At 51.3% G+C, this 15,254-nt stretch overlaps 1 protein-coding gene across 2 annotated transcripts in view; it reads right to left on the reverse strand.

Annotated features, from left to right (window-relative positions):
* Nucleotides 1-7,310, reverse strand: part of RASSF5 (Ras association domain family member 5) — a 79,979-nt gene extending 72,669 nt beyond the window's left edge. For both annotated transcript variants that reach the window (XM_090025001.1, XM_090025000.1), the window contains exon 1: nt 6,901-7,310. In XM_090025001.1, the coding sequence (XP_089881127.1) occupies nt 6,901-7,273 (373 nt within the window). In that variant the 5' untranslated portion in view covers nt 7,274-7,310. The remainder of the gene's footprint in view (nt 1-6,900) is intronic.
* Nucleotides 7,311-15,254: the final 7,944 nt, after the last annotated feature.

Raw genomic sequence — 15,254 nt, forward strand, 5'->3', positions numbered from 1 at the left:
TCATGAACTAGGAGACTTGAGCTATGCTCAGCTACATGAGACTCTGGTTATGAAATGTGGCCAGTCTGCTTCTCTGCCGCAACCCCGAAGTTTCGCCAAGTCATCGTTCCCAAAGCGATCGCCGATCACAAAGGGCGATCCAATTCCTGTGCAAGTCAGTAAATAGAAAGACCCTTACCGAAATAAGTGGGGTTTGTGCCAGGCCTTAATGCAACTGAGGCAGATAAGGCAGGATCCCCAACGTACTCAAGTCGAAGAGTCTTTTCGACGGACTAAAATGGGCCTTGGATCAAGGACTTGGATCAAGTCTCGAGATGCACACAGGGCAGTCTGAAGCCACCCGCTGTCTGGGAAGCTAAACCTCCTCACTCCAACGCTGGCAGGTTCTAGGCTTTCCTGTGACCATCCACCAGCTTTTCCACCAACAAGAAAACTAGAAATACTATCCCCCAAATCAGTTCTTGGAAAAGGTTTACTTAGGACTTCCCCTTTCTAAACATGCAAAATAAACAGGGGATTTCAAAGTGCTTTGGGGTCACATGAAAAAAAAATATCTAGCCAAAAACCCCCTCCACTGTCACCTACTACCCCTTTTTCTAGCAGCAGAACTGTTCTCACACTCGTTGACCAGTTATTAAGGGAAGTTCTGGACTAAATGCTTTCCTCCTGTCCCCGAAATCTGAATGCTTGTGGTTTCCCCCACTGAGCGTTTAGCATGGTCTGCACTGGTTTTGTTCACAAACTTCTGCACGTGATGGTGCGTCGAAAGTAACAACTCGGGGTGGAAGCTGGGGGGAAAAATAACGCACAGGTTGCGGATAAAGCCCTCGTTAAAGCAAAAGCTAAACTAAATGCACATGCCTGATAAAGATGGGATGGAGCTATACTAATGGAACACCCTACATCTTCAGTATTTGAAGCCAAATCATGTGGCTCAGCCCCAGCTCGTTTCTAAACAGGAAACACAAGAACAAAATTGCAACTCCACGTGGACTCAGGTGCACAAGTGGATTCCCTCAAGGAATGCAATGCACTTGCACAGAAAGCCGTCAGAGCGCTGGAGGATGGCGGGGGGGGGTGGGCATAACTTTTAAATGAATATTATTAAGCTAAATTATAAGACATCTTTTCCTGCTTTATTAATCCGGCAGCACCTCCCCTCCCATCTTCCCCTCTCCGGTTTGTTTTTACGATTCCAGAGTGACACTTAACTCGCATTTTTGGTTGAAGTCCATTTCCCCTTCTCCTTCCAAAGAAATGTTCAGTTCATTTTTTAAATTTTATTTAAGGCATCTTCAAACACTTGCCTGCTGTAGCAGACTTCTGACAAGCATCTCCTTGTGTTTGCAAATATCCAAACCTTTGCATATGTAAAGGCTTTGATTTGGATTTTCAAAGCAACTGAGAATTTGGTAATCGCGTTCCGCACCTAATTCTCTTTGGGTCCTTGGAAGAATATCTCAGTGGAGGGTGGCTGGGAGGGGAGGGGAGGGAATAGGTTTTGCACTAAACAAGCCACATGTAAGTGGTCCTAAACTGAAGGTTCATTGTCCTAGTAAGCACTAATTGCTCGTCAATGCACTGCCTTGGGAGTAGCCTACGCAACATCTTGAAGCCACAACTTCCTATGTTACTGCGTGCATCATAAAAAGCAAGAAAGGGCAGTTGGGAGGGAAGGGTAAATTAGGGGAATGCACTAATCCACAGCTTTTTAAACCAAAGTACCACATAGCAAATTAGCCAGTCCTAACATATTACTGTACCATATTGTGCTACCATGGGATATGATGTGGTGTGGTGACATTTAATGAATATCAGACGGCGTTAAAACCTTAATACGATGCAACAGGACCATATGGTGCTACTGTCTTTCCTGATTGCCCTTCATTTACAAATGGCACCAGACGACATGTGTATGAGCCCCGCTCACACCAGAGGATGTAAATCACAGCTAGAGACGTTTAATTGATTCAAATGCCAGGTGAAGCCAAAGCGTGAAGACAGACAGGTCTGAACATAGGACTAATTGCTCCAGAGAGGTCAGCATCTGAACGCTGCCGAGGAACTGCACAGAGGCAACAGAAAAGCCTTCCTGCGGACCAGGAACAAACCACAATACTGTTTGGCAGACATAGAAATGAAGCCTTTCGAACCTGATAAACCTGCTCCCCAAAACTCAGGCCACCTCAAAGCGCTCTCCAACCGCGCAGTCCCTCTTCTTGGTAGACAAAGCAAGATAGCGACACACCTAATAAAGCACGAGGAAGCTTCACAGATCCCGCTGCCTCACCCTCCTACTCGTGTCCGCACCAACTACAAGCCCACTACAAAGCAGCCGATATGATGACAAGTAAAAGCCTTGGAAATGTCATGCTACCATGAGCAAGGGCCCACAGTTCCTGCCACCCACTGCATTCATAGCGATACTGGCCAGGAAGTGGGGGGCTGATAGGTTTGTGAAAGGGAAATGTAATGCCATCAGTGAGAGTCGCAAACCAGCCTGCTCCAATCCCAGAGCATGAAAACAGGCGCTAGCAGCAGGGAAAGCTGCCCCCGCTATCTCCCCCTAGCAGCAATGGGCAATTCAGTTTCCACGAGGGTATTCAATCCCTGGCCTTCTAGCTGGGACCACCACCAGAAGGACCCAGCTGGGAAAGCAGTCACAAGGAACAAGAGATGCGTTAGGAAGTCCACGTCATGCAGGCTGCAGAATCAGATGCCAGTAACCTGGATTCCTACTGACCTAGAGCTGAGTAGCCTCATGTCTCGCAGTGAGAACAGCACCAGGACTCGGGTGAAAGCAGACAACAGCATTACCTCGCCCCATGGTATGAAGTCATACATTAAGGACCAGATCTCAAGAGGCACCAAACACATAAAGCATCCGTTGAAATCAAACAGTCTGGTTCTCCTCCGATATGCATCCCGCCAAGCCCTTTACACCCAAGGGAACAGGGAAGTACCCCGCAGTGACAGGGGTAGCTGACACATTCAGCTTGAACAGCGCGAGTGACCGACTCCCTTTGGGGTCAGAGAGCAGGAAAGGTGGCCGCAGTAAGCATTACAGGCCTCCAGAAGTTTTGGACAGTAAACCTCAAGCCCAGAATTTTTATTAGAAGGGTTGCACCCACCGTCCAAGCTGGTTTTCAGAAGAGCTTTGTGGAATGGATGCATGTTGCACAATGAGCATTCTTGAGAAATCAAGGCCTGATTTCTGTTTGCATTGTTACGCTCGACTGGCCCCAGTCCAAGACCAGGGCCACAGAACAGGAAAGATCACTTCTGACCCCAAAGAGTTGACAAGCCAAGTAAATCTTGGCTGCAGTCATGCATTCTTCTGAAAATCCCGACTTCGAAGCCACGCTGCATCAAGCTGGAGATAACGAGTCCGTTTCACTAACAGCAGGGAGCACTGTAATAAAAACGTGTTTCAGCAGCAGGGTGCATTCATCAGTAAATCCCAGAGACCTACCTGAGCTCTTGGATCATGTGGTGACCGAGCAGACTTAAGTTTAATTTGTGTCCAGTAACAAGGAAAAGAACAGATACAGTCAGTACCAGGGCTAATTAGCACAGAACTATATTGGCATTCATCATTTCTGGCTCTGCCTAGGGCTCACGTTCCAGCTCTAAACAGTGGATTTTGTGCCTAGTGAAATGACAGATCAAACCCAAAACATGCAGTCTTTCCTGCTATGCAGAATACCCAGGCATCCATCATCACACTGCTGTTTCAAGCCAGCGTTGCCTTTCCTGTTGCAATGCTGAATCTCTTTTGCAGTAATGAAGGGATTTCCCAAGAAAACTCACAAAGCGCATAGAACATGAGCATGCACCCCTGGAAAAACCAGTGAAACAAAAGGGAGGGAAAAAAAACTGTTTGATGCAAAAAAGACCCTACATCTGACACCTCTACTCTCATGAAAGATGGCAGCAAAACATTTCACCCCGATCAAAGAAACACCGATGGACTTCGCCGCCACAGCAAAGAGGGTCACACCAAAGTTGAACAAGTGCATCATCAGCCAGACGCTTGGTTTTTGGTCCCTTTCTAATCGTGGCACCTCCACCACTACAGGGCACTGCAACGCCTCAGCAGAGTAGCAAATGAATTTTTCTGTTCATGATATCTATTTCCATTAGTAAACACTGTTTGTCACAAGCATATTTAAGCTTGAGTCTGCTGGTTTTTTCCCCCCCCCAGTTATTTGTGCGCAGCTATTTTAGCAGATGTCGAAACAGCCCTGGAGGTAGAGTATTTTCACTGCTGTGGTAGGCTGGCTTGTAATGCAAACAAAAAGCAGCACCAAGGTGTGCCCCGGCAGTTTTTGCTATCGGCTTTAATTTCCCAGATATCTCAGGAGGAAAAGCACAAGTTGATTAGACTCCCAAGAAACCTCCTTTTCCAAACCGCAGCAGTTTTAAGAGGCGTAATGAAATGGACCTACGCTTTAGCCGAGAAGAAATGTTCCCATTTCCTTCGCTGCTTCACCTAAAAAGGTGCCTTATCTCCGCTTGTTTCTTTAGAGCTGGGAAATGCATCCGTAAGCAATTCATCACACAGAGCAACCCGCAGAGTGAATTTAAAGAACAGAAACTCTTTCCCCTCATCAATATTGAGCATACAACGTGGAGCCCGAGCACGCGCTGTGCCGCAGCGTTGCCATAACCTCTGAAGCGTGCGTCCCCTGCCAGACACATTTTACGATGAGAAGCTGTTAATTATACGCAAGCACATCAGGATTAGCTGCACTTTACCATGTTCGACATGCTGCACAAGGCAGGCTCGGAAAGTGAACAGCTAACCGTGAACGCAGAGGGGACAGAAAGAAGTCGCAGTGAAAATGGGGAGCTGTTGAGAACTAAAATACAGATCTAGTCCAGCTCAAGTCATCAGTCCTGTCTTTGGAGAGGAACAATTTAATTACTTACTTCTCTACTCTTATAAGCATTAGTACAGTAGTCACATGGAAGTGGCAATCAGAAGCAGTCGTTTCCAGCTGCTTCAACAAGTAGACACAGGGTGAAGGTTAAAACACCAGTGAAAACGAAGGTCTGTTTATCAGCCACACACAAAGGAAAAGAACGAGCAGTTTGGCAGCAGCACTGCTCACAAGAAAACGCAACTCTATCCACCATTAAGTTTTCATACCTACAAAAATCAGCCATGCATGTGCCCATCTGCGCTTCCAGAGCACCACGCTGATAATTAAGTTCAGTCAAATCCCCCCCATTTGTAACATTTCCAAGATTTCATTGAGACTACAGAGAGGAAAAACACCCTCCCGATAGGACAGGGATATGCTGGCAGCAAAATGCACGTCATACAGGGGCACTACTCTTCTAGGAGCCAGATCTTTTGAAGCAAGCGCAGCTGCCATCCGGACGGCTCAGTAAAGAGCACAATACACTGGGACCCAGGAAGAATAAGTCTGTTCTCAGCTCTGCTACCAGTCTGCTGACCTTGGGCATGTTGCTTCATCTCCGTGTGCCTCAGTTTCCCCACCTGTATAAAGGGCACAACAACACTGACCTTCTGCACAAACACGTCCCATAAAGTCTTTGACAGATAGTAGGTAAAGATATTGCTCATTCCCACCACGACCCACTTTGTTCCTCACTTCTGCGTGCCGTACTTCACATTCACAACACTGACTGTTATGACACGTCACCAGCCCCCCCAGAATCGCCATTTGTCTTTTCTCCAGCCAGAATGCCAGATGGTACCTTAATACGGTAGTGACCAAAACGGCCCCTGCAAGCTCATTGCTGCCACACGTTCTCAGAGCGTGACGAGCATCTTTGCCGCCAGGCTCAGTGAAGGGACCCAACTAATTGTTCTCCAAATACCCTTCACAGCCACGCGACTAAACAGATACTGCCACGCTGGATCCCCCCACACACCCCTTCAAGTGACATCCCCCTCCACCTGCCCCATCAGCCTATTCAGTGCAAAAAAAAACCTGGGGGCTGCTCCAGAAGCTAAACCTGCAAAACATCCCGAGTGCCAGGTGAGGACGTGGTGGGGGGCAAAGGGAGGAGCCAGGCACGCTCCTGGACCGTGCCGCATAGCTGGGGACAGCCCCGAGTCAGCCCCCGGGGGAAAAAACCCAAACAGGCGGAGGGAGTCTATTTCTGGCTGGGGAAACTCCTGCAGGCAGGGATGCAAGCCAGGAGCCGCCTTCCCCTCCAGCCGGTCTCCAGCTCCTGGGGCACGCAGCTGGGGAAGGTTTGAGGCAGCACAGAGGGAAAATCAATGGGTGGGGGGGAAACGGTCAGTCAGACAGAGGGCATCTAGCCCTTGCTGGGACAGCTCCGGCAGGCAGGGATGCGAGCCAGGGGCTAGCTTCCCCTCCAGTCGGTCCCCAGCTCCTGGAGCTATCGACCAGGGCATGCAGCTGGGGAAGGTTTGAGGCAGCACAGGGGGAAAACCACTGGGAAAAAAACCCCAGAAACAACCCTCTGAGGCAGAGGGCATTTAGCCCTTGCTAGGACACCTCCCGCAAGCAGAGGTGCAGGGCAGGGGCAGGCTTCCCCTCTAATCAATCCCCGGCCCCCGCCGACACTGGGCACGGCCGGGGAGAGCGCTCAGAGAAGGAGAAGAGAGGAAAGAAAAAACCCAGTCTAGGCGGAGGGAGTCCGCTCCCGGCCGGGGCCGCTCCTGCAAGCAGGGATGCAAGCCGGGGAAGGTTTGAGGCAGCCCCGCGGGGGAAAACCCCAGACCGCAATGAGGCAGAGGGCAGCTACCGCTGCTGGGGCAACACCTGCGAGCAGAGCCGCGGGACAGGGGCAGGCGGCCCCGGCCCCGGCCCCGCGCACAGCTGGGGAGAGCGGGCAGGCGAGGAGGGGCAGAGGAAAGCAAACGCCAGCCCGGCACGCAGCCCGGCGGAGGGCACTCACTGCTGCAGCGCAGGGCCGGGGGGCGCACGGCGCCGCCGCACAGGTCGCACCAGGCGAGGCGCAGCGCGGCGGGCTGGAAGCTGTGGCCGCGGCCGCGCGCGGGCGGCACGCGCGGGTCCCGCGGCTGCTGGAAGATGGTGCGCACGTCGGGCAGGAGGCGCGGGGCGGCCCAGCGCAGCCGCAGGCGCTGGGGCACGGCCGGGGGCTTCCCCGCGGGGCTCCGAGCCTCGCCGCCGCCGTCGCCGTCCTCGCCCGGCGGGCGGCGGGCGCGCGGCGGCCCGGCCTTGGCGCGGCGCGGCTTCCTCGCCTCAGGCTCCGCGTCCAGGCGCAGCGCGCGGGGCAGCTGCCCCACCGCCGGCGCTGCCAGGGCCATGGAGCCGGAGCCGGAGCCGGAGCCGGGCCCGGCCGGGCACCGCGGGCGCAGGCGCTTTTCAAAGGCGCCGCAGGAGCGCGAGCGGGAGGGGCCGCGGCCGGGGGAGGAGACGCGCCGGGCCGCCGCCCCCGGAGCGCGAGCGCCGGCCAGGGCTCGGCCCTCCTCTCGCCGCGGGGAGCCGGACCGCTCCGGGCCTGGGCAGCGCCCTGCCCGGGCCGCAAAGGTGGGGAAGCCCAGCGCGGGGCCAGGCCGGCCCCGCACCTGGGGCGCAGGCGGGGCGGGCCGCCGCGGGCCCCTTCCCGCCCCGCTCCGCGACGACACCCCCCGCGGACGCCGTCGCCGCTTGCACGAAGCGGCTCGGACCGCCGCCACGCGAGGGACGGGGCCTGCGGGCAGGGCGGCCGGTTTCGCCTTCTTCAGCAGCGGCCCCGGCCCGCGCTCGGGGCTCCCGCGCGCCCGTTGGCCCGTGTCACAGTTCGGACGAGGGCGGGGGGGGTTGGTCCTGCCTCAGGCACGGCCTGGACTAGATGTGACCCGGCCCCACTCCTTCAGGAAAGGGGAGGGGGTTTCGGCCCCGGGCAGGCCGCGCCCCGGGGCAGTGTCCTGTCCCACACTGCCCCTCTTTTCCTCCAGGTAAGAAGCAGCTCGATGCGTTACTGCGCGGCTGGGTGATTCCGGTTCAGATGGATGCCCAGACAGAAGTGCGCGGAGGGTTGTTCTGCAGTGAGCGGGGAGTTTTTCTTTTCTCCAGGCTGCTGGGGTCGTGCACTTTGGCTGGCTGATGCTTGCGAGCCGTCTTCCAGGGCCCAAAGGCAATACAGAAAACACAACGTGGATCTCTGTTCAATGATGAAAGCTCAGAAAGGTTTATTGTCCTTGGACCGCTCGCACACCTGTGACTCTAATTAGCAATCAGTTCAACTTAGTGGAGCTTGCCCTTGACAGAGACACCAGCCATGATTCACACGCCCCTCCGTCTCCCTGAGGGCCAGGTCTCCCAACTCCTATATTTAAACCTGCTTACCCCTTCCCCGTCTCATTCGTACTCTTCTCTCTCCCCCCCAGCACTGTTCATCTTAGTTGTGTTGGCCAAGTTCACGTACCTGCTCTCTCATTAGTAACTTCTGCAGTTGCAGCTGGCATTTCCATGGTCCCTTCCGTGTCTTTTTGCTCGTTAGTGCAAGTTTCATTTCTTTTCTTTCTTGCTGGGTCATCCAGCGGCCCAGGAAGCTTCTTTCTCCCATACCGCTTTTCAACACCGTTAGCATAACTACAGCCCAGCACAACTGCAAGTCCTACGGGAATGAGTTAGGACCAGTCCTCAGGCCTGCAAAAAAGGAGCTATACTGCCAGGAGCAGCTCACAAACCGCAGCCTCGCAGAAGAAAGGCTCGCTGGGTCCGTGGAACCACCGGAGCCTTAAAAAGGAGAGCAGGTCACAAACACCGGTGGAACGAAGTTGAGAAGGCATCGGGTAATCTGAACGAAGTCCATCGGCTCCCTCGCTGCTGCTCGAGTAGAAATGCTGCTGCTTCTGCCAGGCAGTTGGTTTTAAACTTTGGGTAGCGCAGGAATCAAAGGGGGTACAGCTGCACCAGAGCATCCACCCCTGCCTTAGTCGCTTCTGAAAATACAGCTTGGCACCAGCTGTGTAAAGGGATGTAAGGGGGTTTCCAGCACTCCCAAATGCCTTGGGGGCTGGTGAAGGCGGACTGCCTGCAAGAGGAATTGGCCTAGCAACCAACCGTCTTTCCCCAAAGCCCTGGCAGAGGCCAAAGGACTGTTTGAAAGGAAGCTTTGGGTGTCTGCATCAGACTGATCACAAGTCAGTCCTGCCCTTTCTTGGGAGGTAAGTTAGGCAGTTCTGCATCTGAAGTGTGCTCAGTCACAGATCAGCGCTGCACCGCGGGTGGAGGGTTTGTTCCCGCATGCTCGCCCCTCTCTCTCAGCAGCCCTGGTTCTATGCCCCTGTGCTAAGTTTCTCCAGGTACAGACTGATGTTGAGCTCTGTCTGGCCAGTGTCAAGAGGACTAGGGTCTGCTCCGTGGCATGGGCTCCAAGATACTATAGAAAACAATGACCCACTTAAACATTTTCCTTCCTTTTCCTGCCAGTAAGATTTGGCGACCATGAAAACAAAGATATTGTCACGACTGCCCATCCAGTTCAAACTTTGGAGCGTCTAAATTCTTATTCCTGGCACTCGGGACCTGGGGATCCAGAGGTCACGGGCATCACCACATCTCACTGAACTTATCGGGAACTGCACATTTGCATACTTCTTTGCTGTAGGAAACAAAACAACCAAACCCTGTCTCCAACGTCTGAAAGTTTCATTGCTGCCTTCTAATTTCATGTGGCACATGGTGGGAGGCAAGTGAAAACAAACTCTCTCATTTCCCATTGCTGTCTTCCAGGCGCTAGCACTTGCTAGTATTTGCCAACACTGCCAGATTATGTTTGTTTATTTTTTTAAAAAAGCTTCCATTTGAATTTTAAAATATCCCTACAGCCGTTCTATTGGGTGCAGATTTACAATCACAAAACCAAAATGAAAAGCCAAGCCTAGCCAGGCTTTTTAAAACAACCATGAGTGTTAGAGGTGGGTGGAAGGTGGGTGAACAAGAACCGCAGAGAGGACAGTTTGCCCTGTCTGCTCCAACTCCCAAGCCGTTAAGGTCACTGCAGTTTTCTCCAAGTCCTATTTCCAATTGGTCTGAGTCTTAACTGGAAGGCACAAACTTTACCCAGTTAAAACTCTGACCTCAAGTGCAGGGGCAAATTGATCCTAGGTGCCTCCATTTCCATGTAGAGGAAATGCAAGATTACCAATTCCTGCTTCCTTATTTGGAGACTTAGCATTTCTGAACACCTCTACCCTATTGCCTGGAGTCAGGTGATGGCATAAGCATCTCAGCCTTCACAAAGGGGAATAACCCCACCTCCCTATCTCCTGGTGACTGGAGGTATTAGGCAATCAGCACAGAGGACAAGCCTCCGAGTCGGAGGTACCAGAGAAGCGCTTGGCATTAAGAAAGGGGTTGCTACACCATTTTACCTGGGCACCCTGGGTGCAAACAACGGAGCAAAAGTTTCCTACAGGAAATTCCAGTAGACTGCTCCAGCTGCTGTCCAGCGTTTTCTGCTTGGAAAACCAGCAGTCACGGTAACTGGCACCCTCAGAAGACAGCAACCCAGTCTCTGCTTCAACACACCCGCTTTGTCTGAGCCCAAGACTTGTACTTGCTTTAAACTAGGCTGCCATAGCTCAAATGGATCTGCTGCAATAGTGTGGATGCCGTTACAGAGGTAGAAGTGCATTTATATGACTGTAACCTTATTTCCCATAGAGGAAGAGGAATACATTTTATTGCTATACGGCGCCTTTATACCAATGTCTCCGCAGTTGGAGCTCTACAGGTGTAACTACACAGGGACAAATTCACGCTCCCAACCAAAGTAGTTCTGCCGCTACAAAATCTGAGGGTTGACTAGGCCCCAAAAGCTAGCTGGAACTAATTAAATTTTCCCACTCCAATTATACTAGCGCAGTAGAGCTACACAGAGGGATCACGTGAAGTGGGCAACCTGGAATATTTCCTTCTCACAAATGTGGCTTGCCTTCTAGGGAAGTGGAACACCTCAAGGAGGTACAGGTCTAGCCACCTGATATGCATGCCCCAAACAAGCCGCCTGGGAAATCAAAAATCTGAGTAGCAAAAGGATTCTGCCAGCCCAGACGTCCCTGCAATCTCTGCTTTGGAGAACTCATTTTTACATACCGTTTGCACTGAGAGGAGAGATTATAAAAGGCAGCACAAAGGGCAACAGCAGTCTTAAAAACACAGTTCTATATTCTTTGCAGACCTGAGACTATAAAGCCTTTAAGCATCGGGTTGCCTCATGCCCAAGAAGCCTAGGCTTGTTTATAAATCAGGGGAGAAAGGCACCAAGTAGTAGTGATCCAGCCAAGATCCGATGAAGAGTAGGAACAGAAAAACAGCCAACTCCCGCTCCTGAATCTAACCGAGAGAGGATTCTTCCTTCCCTACGCTAGGATTCCTGATGCACAGGGCAGTCCTTTTTCCATAACACTGGCTATAGCACTGGACAGTACCCGAGTGCTCATCACGATCTTTCATGTGCACTGGGCATTGCTATTACTCCACTGGGTAGATTGGGAAACGAGGCACAGACAAGTTAAGTGACCAGGGAGATGAACTTGGGTCACAGACTAGCACTCCAACCACTGGATCAGCTTTTCTCTTATTTGCATTAGCGTAAGACTGGTGCAACTTCACTGACTTCAGTGGAAATGCTCCTAGTTTATGTCAGAGGAGAATCGTGCCGAGAGACCATTGCTTTCATCTCTTACACTGGAGAGTAAGTTTGATTTCTCTGTACGTCTCTGTCTCCAATTGTGGAGTTTGGCATGAACTGGCAAGATTGCAGTTAAATGCTGGATCTGTGTTAAAAGCCCTTAGTGGCATAATCTGTCAACAGCAAGACGTACAAATTAAATGAGATATTCAGTGCCACTCTGACCTGCAAAATTCTAGTCTCATCACATCAGTAGCAAAGGTCCCCTCTTCCCACTGCTCAGGATCCTGGCTCATCTCTATAATCACAGCCTTTCAGACCTTTGCACAACTGAGGGCTGCGTTACTGAACTGATGTGTTACAAGGCCGTGGCAACCTCCACATCCACCTGCACAAACAGGAGAACTAAGAGACAAAGGCATATCGTGTCAGGGGACCAGCATGAAAGATTCAGCTTTAACGTTCAGCGGGATTTAAAAAAAATAAAATAAAAATAAATGTACCCAGCTCCCTGGAAAAGTCAATCCAAAAGTTTCGCTTCATATGACGTCAGGTTGTGATCTCTCCTGGATTCTGATCCAGTCACATGCATGCATTTTACCTGCAGGGCTACTTGCCCTCAACTGACTCACTCATGCAGTTCCTGTCCAGTTTAATTACTGGTCTTATGACTGACACACAGAGGACAGTCGGGAAATGTTGCATTCCACTTCTGCTTTGACAACGACTCCTTCGCTTAGCCTCTCTGCCTTAGTTTCCTTATCCCTGAAATGGGGACTCCTGCTCAAAGGAACACAGGTGGCAGGGAGAGCTATAGCTCTCAAAGTGCAGTACGAGTTCTGATTTGCAAATTATGAGGATCATTTAGTCCATCCCTCAAAAATGGAGCGGACTCCCAAGTGGAACTTTATGGCGGTTTAACCCGGCAGAGAAACACCATACAGCAGCCTGGAACAGAAAAATATTGTACCTGGGTACAGCCGCCGCAGAATCCAGACAGGTCCAAAGCAATTCCCTCTGCACAACTCACAAACCAACAGCAGCAGAATTGGTTCCTCGGACAAACTTTCCCAGAAACAAGGCACCTGTTTGCCTTTCAGTGCAGTGGGCAGGGGCTGGACAAGTCTCTTGAATACGTTTGAGTCTGAAGTACCACTCTGCCCATCCAAAGGAAGTCATCTGTGACACGGCAGGAGCCACTTTCAGCTGCACCACGGGGTCTGGACATCTGCCTGGTAGATGCCGACCACTGGATTGGACTGAACGTACCTGTAAACAACTGTGAGGTTTCTTATTTCCACTAGCGAAAATATACCAGCGCAACTGGGCTGAGGCAACTCACTGAAGGTCTATCTGCTGCTGCAGCAGATTGATGAAAGAATCTCTTGAGAGAGCAGCAGACCTGGTTGAGGGCCAACAGCCATTTCCTTTGAATGCTAAATGCATCTCTCATATCACTTGCCAGCTAACAGCATGCGCAAGAAGGGCCCCAGCACTTGTCCCTTCCTAGGTGGGGTTACTCGGGGCACTGGTCACTCGTTTACAAGGACAAGCTCACGCAGGGCTGAGACCTGTGGGGCACATTTGCTTCCTAGCTGCCTCCTGCCTGGGCATTTTACACCCAGGTCGGTGTGGGTGCCTTGGACTCAGCCCTGCTGCAGCTGAAGCAGGGTGAGGGTGGCTGAGGGTACACAGCAGGCTCTGCAGTCACAAGAGCAAGCTTTAGCCCCGCTGAGAACATCTGAGCTGATTTGGTCACTTGCTTCTATGGGAAAGGTTTCACTTTCAAAATAAAGAGGTCAAGGGAAAGGAAGGGAGTTCCCCAGGTGCTTCTGGAGCCCTTTGGTTAGTAGTTCTTCACAGAGGAAATTCCCTGCCCAAGAGAATGGGCCATCCTTTATCCACGTGGTTTGTGTGGTTTAATAGCACAGGCTTAGACCTAGGCTGGTGGAGGGAAGCAACAGGAAATTTCCCAGGGGGACATTCCCTCCCCTGGAAGGAAAGTCCCTTTCCATCACCTTCTACCTACAGGGCACGTGTGGCTGCCCTTCCTAGTCTGCGCACCTGATTTAGTCCTGTATGGTCTCAAGGGCAGGGAGCAGGAGAGTCCACTTGCTGCCAGGCATGGTACTCAGTGAGTAGGGTGCTCCGAAGAGAGGGGTTACCATAACAAATCCACATCAGTGTCACACTAACAGGCAGAGAGCAGAGGTTTCCCAGCACGGGAGGAAAAGACCAGAGAAGTGATTGTTTGGATGGGATTCTCAGATGTCCTGTGCCGTGACCTAAACATACCTCCCATATAAAACACTAATGACTCCATCTGAGCAACTCTGAAAAGCCCATTGAGCTTCCGTAGGAGAAAGGACTTGGGAATAAGGATAGTCCTGAGTAAAGCACGTGGCAGAGGGGCAGAACATCTGGGGCTCGTTTCAGGCAATGCCATGGATTCACTGTGACTGTACTCAACCTCTGGCCTCTGTTTCCCTCTCTGGAATAGAGATGACCAGGAGTTGTGAGTGGCTAAATCAACTAGTGTTTCACGAGTCCTTCTGAGCCTCTGGCTGCTACCGAAATGCCAAACCATGTCATTCTCCCACTCATTCCTGCACAAGGCTCTCCACGCACTTAGTTGTTAGAGTGCATCATACAGAAAAGCAACGATTCAGCAGCCTCTCAACTGCTGATATGAGCTCGCAAAGGGGCGCAGCCTAGAGCAAAGGTCCCCAACCCGAGGCTCGTGGGCCACGGGCCGTGAGAAATCTTCTGACGCAGCTGGCAGCCACAGGAAATTAAAAGGTTAAAGCAGAGGTTGACAGGGAGAGTACAGCCTGACATTGCCCGCAGCGTGCTATTTGCGCCGTACTATTGCCCGTTGGCCTGCAAAGGTTGGGAACTGCCACGCTCAAGCGATGGAAGTGCTGAAAGGCTTGTACGGAGGCACGAGAGCCACGACAGCACTCAGGGGAAAACATGCTCACTTCTCTTTCCATGCACCCCCGGACTAGACATCTGTATTCCTACAAGCTCTGTTCTGCATAAAAAAGGATATGGTTCCCGCACAAGAGATATGTTTCTCTTTTCAGTCATCAGCAGATTTAGATCTGCCAGGAAAGGCTGGTTAGAAATAGTGGTTAACCAACTCCAAGCAACACTGAACAACTAGAGCCTCTCGGCTTCAGACACTGAAAATGCACAAGGTGACAACTGAAGGATATGTCACATACACACAAAACCACATGCCCAAAGACAAAACAGCAGTGGATTTCCATGTCAGAGATTCTAAGGACTAGGATGAAATCTTGCCAAAAACAAAAACAATTCTAAAAAAAATTTAAAAATAAAAATGGATAGTTCATCATTGCTTTCAATGGGGCCATTGTCTCCCCAGTGTCAAGACAGCTTGAGGGAAATCTTCTATATCAAGGGTTAATATATAAAACAAGTTAAATACATGGGGCAGGAGGATTCCTGTTAGATGAAGGGAGTTCCCTGTGCAGCTGCTGTTTTATGGAAATTTAAACAGGACTAGAGCTGTTAGGAAGGCTCTTCAGAAACTTGGCCAAAAATTAAACCTCTTTTTGCTAGAGCCAAACACATTCCAGGCAGAATCCCCACAGCTGGTGTAAATCAGCCTAACTTCATTGAAGCCCAGAGTAAGA

Source organism: Crocodylus siamensis, chromosome 13 (genome assembly GCF_052110815.1).
Source record: "Crocodylus siamensis isolate JL-2025a chromosome 13, ASM5211081v1, whole genome shotgun sequence".
Taxonomy (NCBI): domain Eukaryota; kingdom Metazoa; phylum Chordata; order Crocodylia; family Crocodylidae; genus Crocodylus; species Crocodylus siamensis.